The sequence below is a fragment of the Theropithecus gelada genome, chromosome 5 (assembly GCF_003255815.1).
Source record: "Theropithecus gelada isolate Dixy chromosome 5, Tgel_1.0, whole genome shotgun sequence".
Lineage (NCBI taxonomy): Eukaryota > Metazoa > Chordata > Mammalia > Primates > Cercopithecidae > Theropithecus > Theropithecus gelada.
In genome coordinates this window covers 2,753,596-2,760,957 of record NC_037672.1, presented here as the reverse complement: position 1 = coordinate 2,760,957, position 7,362 = coordinate 2,753,596, and the positions used below count along the sequence as shown (strand labels likewise).

Sequence of the window (7,362 nt, the reverse complement as noted above, 5' to 3'; positions counted from 1 at the left end):
GCTTCACTCTCTGCCCTATCATTCCACGAACAAAGCAATGTTCTCTTCCTCACACCTGGAAAAAAAAAAAAAAGGCGAGGAAAGCTCTTCATGCTGTACCTCCCCTTGGCTGGTGACCCTTTTTCAGCTCTCGTGCAATCTCCAGTTCTAGGACCTGCTGTCCCCCCCTCATTCTTCTGCAAACTGATGCCTGGGCAGGGCTGCCCTGGGCCTTGTCTCCCCTGACCTGCCTCGAAGCCTCCTCACCCTCTGCCTTCCTGGTTCCACAGCTCCGGCCCCCATCCCATTGACTCACCCCTGCGGGGCCCTCACCCAGGCTCAGTCCATGAACAGCAGTCCCCAGTTCCAGACCTCTCACCTGGGTGGCTGGTGGCATCCCAGACTCACCATCCACGACTGGTCTCCAGTCCCACCTCCAGGTACACAGCGCAGGTCTTCCCCTCTTCCTCCTACCTGCGTCCTGTCCACCGGGAAATCCTGTGGCCTCATCGTCCAAATACCTCCAGAAGCTGGCCCTCCCTACCCTCTCCCCAGCCAGGCCCTGCCCTCTTCACCTTCACTCAGGGTGAGGTCATACTTTGATGGGGCACAGAGGCAGGTGGAACATGAGGCTGGGAGAAGTGGGAGCTACTGAGTGTTCTAGGTGGTGAGAAGTAACCATGATGCAGCTCCTTGGGAGCTTTCTGTCTCCTGCTGCCTGCTCTGCCTGGCACACAGAGGATGGCGGGGGCACCAGGATCGCTGAGCTGTTGCCTGGAGAGACCTGGGACCTGATCCGGGGTGGTGCCCTGGCTCCCCCATGGTGGACACATCACCTGCATGCCCTCTCCCACTATCCCCCCATCCCCCCAGCAGAAAGAAGCAGCCGAGGTCTCCTGCTGTACTAATGTATTCCATCTTTCAAAAAGAAAGACATGATTTTAATATTACTTAACAATATGTTAAAAAAGTAGCCAGGCAGGCCTCCGTGTTAATACAGTCGTACACTCTATAACAGACTTGATGGTGTGAGTACTGGGTGGGCTTGTTTTTAACTTTCTCGTTCTGCAAGGGATCTTACACAAGCTGGCTACAAGTCAGGGGGGATCAAACACAAACAGCGCAACGTGTACACTCGGAGACAGTAGATTGTGGAGAACAAAGGAGGCCTGCCCCGCCCAGCCCGCCGAGGGTGGGACGCAGGGGCACAGGAGAGCTGAGTGATGGCCGATACCCCGGTGAGGACAGATGACAGGACAGGGCGCAATGCAGAGGCAACGGAGCCACGTGGATGATGCAAACTCCTATCTGGCCACGGCCCAGGCCTCCGAGGCCGTGGTAGTGGGAGAACTTGGCGGGAACTACTGTTCCAATCCGACAGCACAGAGCTACAATCGAAGGAGTCTCACGCACAGACTACACGCACACGAGCTAACAGCGTGGGCCGAGCATCAACTTCTCGGTCTGGGGTTTCAGGCAGCACCAGCTCCGCACAGCCCTTGGCAAGCACCGCGGCTCTGGGGCGCCAGCGAGGGGCTTGGCTCTTGGAGTGGTGCAGCCTGGCCTGCCTCTCGCGTGTCCCTCTCCAGGCAGTCCTCATTCAGTGGGCAGCAAAGGTGGCTTTTTTCAAGCTAAAATTGGACCAGTTGATAGACAGTCTTTGTCGGGTCTGTCTAGCAGAATCCAAGCAGAACCTGCAAAGACAAAAAGCCAAACAGTCACTGAAGGAAACCGCCCACAACCAAGCTGGTGCTCGGCAAAGCCTATCACGCTCCTGTTCTTGCCAGAAACTCACTGCGGGGTCAGGGGTTTGGATTCTCGGTGAGGGGCACGGTGTCAAGGGTCCCCTCCAGGCCCTGCCACAGGCTGCACTTGAGAAGGGGAAAGGACTCGGGAGGAGGAGTGAGTGGGCAGAGGGAGTCCCGAGAAAGAAAACAAACTTTTAATCTGAGAACTGTGAGTCCCCTTAAATTATCAGGCCCAGGCTGGGGGAGGCGGCTCACACCTGTAATCCCAGCACTTTGGGAGGCTGAGGAGGGCAAATCACTTCAACTCGAGTTCAAGACCAGCCTGGGGCAACATGGTGAAATCCCCTTTTGTTTTTGAGACAGGGTCTCACTCTCTTGTCCAGGCTGGAGTGCAGTGGCAGTTTCGGCTCTGCAACCTCCACCTCCAAGGTTCAAGCAATTCTCTGCCTCAGCCTCCCGAGTAGCTGGGACTACAGGCGCCCACCACCACGCCCAGCATTTTTTTTTTTTTTTTTTTTGAGAGGGAGTTTTGCTCTTGTCGTCCAGGCTGGAGTGCAATGGCGTGATCTCAGCTCACTGCAGCCTCTGCCTCCCAGGTTCAAGTGATTCTCCTGCCTCCGCCTGTTAGGATGACAGGTGCCCGCCACCACGTCCAGCTGATTTTTGTATTTTTAGTAGAAACAGGGTTTCACCATGTTGACCAGGCTGGTCCATACTCCTGTCCTAAAGTGATCCGTCCGCCTCGGCCTCCCAAAGTGCTGGGATTATAGGTGTGAGCCACCGTGCCTGGACACACCTAGCTAATTTTTTAACTTATTTTTTTGAAATGGAGTCTCACTCTGTTGCCCAGGCTGGAGTGCAGTGGCACAGTCTTGGTTCACTGCAACCTCTACCTCCCGGGTTCAAGCGATTCTCCTGCCTCAGCTTCCCGAATAGCTAGGACTACAGGCACGTACTACAATACCCAGTTAATTTTTGTATTTTTTGTAGCTTCTTCCCTGGCCAAGCAGCTTTTTTTTTTTCTTGAGACCGAGTCTTGCTCTGTCGCCCAGGCTGGAGTGCAGTGGCGCAATCTCGGTTCACTGCAACCTCTGCCTCCCGGGTTCATGCCATTCTCCTGCCTCAGCCTCCCAAGTAGCTGGGACTACAGGCACCTACCACCACGCCCGGCTAATTTTTTCTATTTTTAGTAGAGATGGGGTTTCACCGTGTTAGCCAGAATGGTCTCGATCTCCTGACCTCGTGATCTGCCTGCCTCGGCCTCACAAAGTGCTGGGATTACAGTTGTGAGCCACTGCGCCCGCCCGCCAAGAAGCTTTTATAGAGAGCAGAGGCCTCAAAAACATTGTATACACATATAGCCTAAATATCAGCTTCTAATTAAGTCAACTTTCAACTCTAAAGCTGCTTAAAAGCATTCCTGTGTCAGGTTTTAGCTGGGCAAATAGTCAATATTATTGTTTCTTGGTTTTTCCTTCCTGAAATTGACATCAAGAAGGAGGTTTGAAGCTGGCCACGGTGGCTCATGCCTGTAATCCTACTGTGGGAGGCTGAGGTTGGAGAATCACTTGAACCCAGGATTTGAGACCAGCCTGTGCAACATAGTGAGACTCCATCTTTACAAAAAGTAAAAAATTAGCCAGGACTGGCAGCACACATACGTACGTGCCTATGGTCCCAGCTGCTCGGGGCTGAGGTGGGAGGATCCTTGAGCCTGGGAAGTCAAGGCTGCAGTGAGCTGTGATGGTGCCCCCACACGCCAGCCTGGATGACAAACGTGAGACCCTGTCTCAAAAATAATAAAGCCTTGCTGTGGTGGCTCATGCCTATAATCCCAGACCTTTGGGAGGCTGAGGTGGGTGGATTGCTTGAGCTTACAAGTTCAAGGACAGCCTGGACAACATGGTAAAACCTCATCTCTACGAAAAAATACAAAAATTAGCCAGGTGTGGTGGCACACACATGTAGTCCTAGCTACTTGGGAGGCTGTGGTGGGAGCATGCCTTGAGCCTGGGAGGCGGAGGCTGCAGTGAGCCTGTTGCCGGTGGCAGGTATCTTAGTTGCTGGTGGCAAATCCATACGTGTCTGCAGCAGCCTCAATTATTGCCTCCTCAGACGAAAGAATCTGACCAAAGGCCATAAGGCGGAAGAAGAGACTGAGGCAAGTTTTAGAACAGGAGTGAAAGTATTAAAAAGCTCGGCCAGGCGCGGTGGCTCACGCCTGTAATCCCAGCACTTTGGGAGGCCGAGACAGGTGGATCACGAGGTCAGGAGATCGAGACCATCCTAACACGGTGAAACCCCGTCTCTACTAAAAAATACAAAAAACTAGCCGGGCGAGGTGGCGGGTGCCTGTAGTCCCAGCTACTCGGGAGGCTGAGGCAGGAGAATGGCATAAACCCGGGAGGCGGAGCTTGTAGTGAGCTGAGATCTGGCCACTGCACTCCAGCCTGAGAGACAGAGCGAGACTCCGTCTCAAAAAAAACCAAAAATCCAAAAAAACAAACAAAAAAAAAAACAAAACCCACAAAGCTCTAGAGCAGAAACAAAAGGAAGGAAAGTGTACTTGGAAGAGGCCAAGTGGGCAACTTGAGAGACAAGTGCCCCGTCTGGCCTCTGATGTAGGGTTTTAGATGTTGGCATACTTGAGGGTCTTGTGTCCCTTCTCCTGATTCCTCCCTTGGGGTGGGCTGCCAGCACACACAGTGGTCTGCTAGCCCTTGGGAGAGAGCATGCGCAGTGTTTACTGGAGCGTGTGCGTGCTCACCTGAGGCGATCTTCCCTTACCGGTGGAATGCACCTGGAAGGTCACACACCAGTTAAACTCCACCATTTTGTGCCTTAGTGCACGTGCTTGAGCTCACGTGCCCAACTCCTGAGATCTGATCAGGAAGCTGCTGAGCACCAGCTTCACGTGTTTGTCTACTGGGGAAACTGCCTTTCCCTGGTGCTGGCTGGGACCAATGACTATTTTAGGCAGTGCGACAACTGCCTAACCATCACTGATGGTCGCCTGACGTCCCTGGTGGATGGAGGAGGCCCTCCCCTGCCCGGCTCACGCCTGACTAGTTGCCCTCTGTAACAAGCTGAGAATGTGCCACTGCACTCCGGCCTGGGCGGATAGAACCAGACTTTGTCCTCTCATCAAAAACAAAACAAAAAAAGGTTTTGGAGGTGGAACATATTTGCTTATTAGAGGTCTAGGTTAATCACTATTTAAAGCTATTTGTTTTTGAATGTTTTAATAAACTGTTTCGTTTCTGAGTATATGGTTTCATTTAGCTTAGGAGAAGGCTAAACAAAACAACAAAAAACCCCTATCATATTCTAAATGTAAACCAGAAATTTACAACCATTCAAGGGCATACCTGCACAAATGACTCAAAACCAACACACACAGACATGCATGAGACCAAAATTAAGAATCCCTTTATGGCTTTAACCAAGGTCTCTAAAGAGGGAACAAAATTTCAGCCCCAAGACCTCTCAAGAGCAGCTTAAAGAAAGTCTTGCTGGCCGGGCGCGGTGGCTCAAGCCTGTAATCCCAGCACTTTGGGAGGCCGAGACGGGCGGATCACGAGGTCAGGAGATCGAGACCATCCTGGCTGACACGGTGAAACCCCGTCTCTACTAAAAAAATACAAAAAACTAGCCGGGCGAGGTGGCGGGCGCCTGTAGTCCCAGCTACTCGGGAGGCTGAGGCAGGAGAATGGCGTGAACCCGGGAGGCGGAGCTTGCAGTGAGCTGAGATCCGGCCACTGCACTCCAGCCTGGGCGACAGAGCGAGACTCCGTCTGAAAAAAAAAAAAAAAAAAAAGAAAGTCTTGCTAGCTGCAAATAGGGCGTAACCCACGTCGGTCAGGCCATATTTCTGAAGGTCTCAGCTTCTCAGCTGACAGTCTATGCACAAATGCCAGGTGGAAGATTTAAAGAGACAGGAAAGTAGAAAAATGAAACTGCCCATGGGACTAGTGCCAACAGTTGGGAAAATGAGGGAAGGTAAAGGTATGGGGTTGGGCTGGGGTGGTAGCTCACGCTTGTAATCCTACCACTCTGGAAGACCGAGGTGACAGATACCCAGAGGCCAGACTGGACAACATAAAGAGATGCCTTCTCTACCGAATTAAAAAAAAAAAACAACTGGGCCGGGTGCGGTGGCTCATGTCTGTAATCCCAGCACTTTGGGAGGCTGAGGTGAGGTGGGCGGATCACCTGAGGTCAGGAGTTCGAGACCAGCCTGACCAACATGGAGAAACCCTGCCTCTACTAAAAACAGAAACTTAGCCAGGCATGGTGGCACATGCCTGTAATCTCAGCTACCCGGGATGCTGAGGCAGAAGCATCGCTTGAACCCGGGACGCAGAGGTTGCGGTGAGCCAAGATTGCACCATCGAACTCCAGCCTGGGCAACAAGAGCGAAACTCCGTTTCAAAAAAAAAAAAATAATAAAATTTTTTTTTTTTTTTAAATTAGCTAGGCCCGGTGGCGCATCTGTAGTCCCAGCAGTGAACTGTGATCAGGGCACTTCACTTCAGCCTGAACTAAGACTTTATTTTTAAAAAGTCTTTTGGGGTTTAAAGTTTGCTCACAGATTCCTCTGTCCCCGCTGGCACCACCTGTGGGCTGCTAAGTAGCTGTCTTCAGTAAAAAAGGATTTATGTCCTACCTTTAGGCAAACATGAGAGAGGTGGAGAGAGCCCCCTGTACTGTCTTCAGTTCAACAATACCCAGTATTTGAGAGAGAAATGTTTTAGCTTCCTTTAGTAGAAAAGATGACAAATGCGTATCCCAAATGGTCAAATCATAAATAATTTTAAGTAAATTCAAATTAATTCCTATTAGTGGTTATCCTAAGCTAAAGGTATCCACTGAGGAAAGAAATCTGTAGCGGCTCTAAGGAACTGTAACTTTGTTTCAAATCCAGTTCAGCAGGAATGCTGCTTAGCTAATTCCCTGGATGACAAAGTGAGAGACCGTGTCTCAAAAAACAATAAATAGCCGGGCACGGGGGTTCACTCCTGTAATCCCAGCACTTTGGGAGGCCGAGGCGGGCGGATCACGAGGTCAGGAAATCGAGACTATCCTGGTTAACACGGTGAAACCCCATCTCTACTAAATATACGAAAAAAAAAATTAGCCAGGCATGTTGGTGGGCACCTGTAGTCCCAGCTACTCGGGAGGCTGAGGCAGGAGAATGGCGTGAACCTGGGAGGCGGAGCTTGCAGTGAGCCGAGATCGCACCCCTGCACTCCAGCCTGGGCGACAGAGCGAGACTCCGTCTCAAAACAAACAAACAAAACAATAAATAAAGATTTACATCCTAGGCCGGGCGCGGTGGCTCAAGCCTGTAATCTCAGCACTTTGGGAGGCCGAGGCGGGTGGATCACGAGGTCAGGAGATCGAGACTATCCTGGCTAACATGGTGAAACCCCGTCTCTACTAAAAATACAAAAAAACTAGCTGGGCGTGGTGGCAGGCGCCTGTAGTCCCAGCTACTTGGGAGGCTGAGGTGGGAGAATGGCGTGAACCCGGGAGGCAGAGCTTGCAGTGAGCCGAGATCACGCCACTGCACTCCAGCCTGGGAGCACAGCGAGACTCCGTCTCAAAAAAAAAAAAAAAAAAAAAAAAAAAAAAA

At 51.6% G+C, this 7,362-nt stretch overlaps 1 protein-coding gene across 5 annotated transcripts in view; it reads right to left on the bottom strand.

Moving 5' to 3' along the window:
• Window positions 1-873: 873 nt before the first annotated feature.
• Window positions 874-7,362, bottom strand: part of FAM193A (family with sequence similarity 193 member A) — a 138,720-nt gene continuing 132,231 nt past the window's right edge. For 4 of the 5 annotated variants that reach the window (XM_025386201.1, XM_025386200.1, XM_025386203.1 and 1 more), the window contains one exon: window positions 880-1,673. In XM_025386201.1, coding sequence (XP_025241986.1) covers window positions 1,580-1,673 — 94 coding nt within the window. In that variant the 3' untranslated portion in view covers window positions 880-1,579. Of the gene's footprint in view, window positions 1,674-7,362 lie in introns of all 5 variants that reach the window. The other variant, XM_025386199.1, reaches the window with a different exon arrangement.